The sequence below is a fragment of the Merops nubicus genome, unplaced genomic scaffold, assembly GCF_000691845.1.
Source record: "Merops nubicus isolate BGI_N331 unplaced genomic scaffold, ASM69184v1 scaffold42380, whole genome shotgun sequence".
Classification (NCBI taxonomy): domain Eukaryota; kingdom Metazoa; phylum Chordata; class Aves; order Coraciiformes; family Meropidae; genus Merops; species Merops nubicus.
In genome coordinates, this window is record NW_008584297.1 from 1142 (window position 1) to 1388 (window position 247).

General features: G+C 56.3%; 1 protein-coding gene across 1 annotated transcript in view; it reads left to right on the forward strand.

Moving 5' to 3' along the window:
• The window catches only part of MSL1 (male-specific lethal 1 homolog (Drosophila)), a gene marked incomplete at its 3' end in the record, with an annotated part of 834 nt that extends 591 nt beyond the window's left edge, over positions 1-243 (forward strand). Inside the window, exon 2 of the mRNA XM_008943689.1 lies at positions 1-243. This exon is cut by the window's left edge and continues 31 nt beyond it. Within this exon, the coding sequence (XP_008941937.1) occupies positions 1-243 (243 nt within the window).
• Between the last annotated feature and the right edge of the window lie 4 nt (positions 244-247).

Consider the following 247-nt stretch of genomic DNA (forward strand, 5'->3'; position numbering starts at 1 on the left):
ACGCCCGTTAAAAAACTGGTGTCCGAGTTCTCAAAAGTGAAGAGTAAAACTCCAAAGCACTCCCCGGGGAAGGAGGAATCGGGCAGCTCTTTGTCTGAAACTGTTTGTAAACGAGAACTACGGAGCCAAGAGACTCCAGAAAAACCCAGGTCGCTCCTAGAGACTCCGCTCCGAGCCTCGGCCCTGCCCAAGGGCCCCGGTGCCCACCCCAAGGAGAAGAGCTTCTTCAGCAGCGAGGCAGACGACC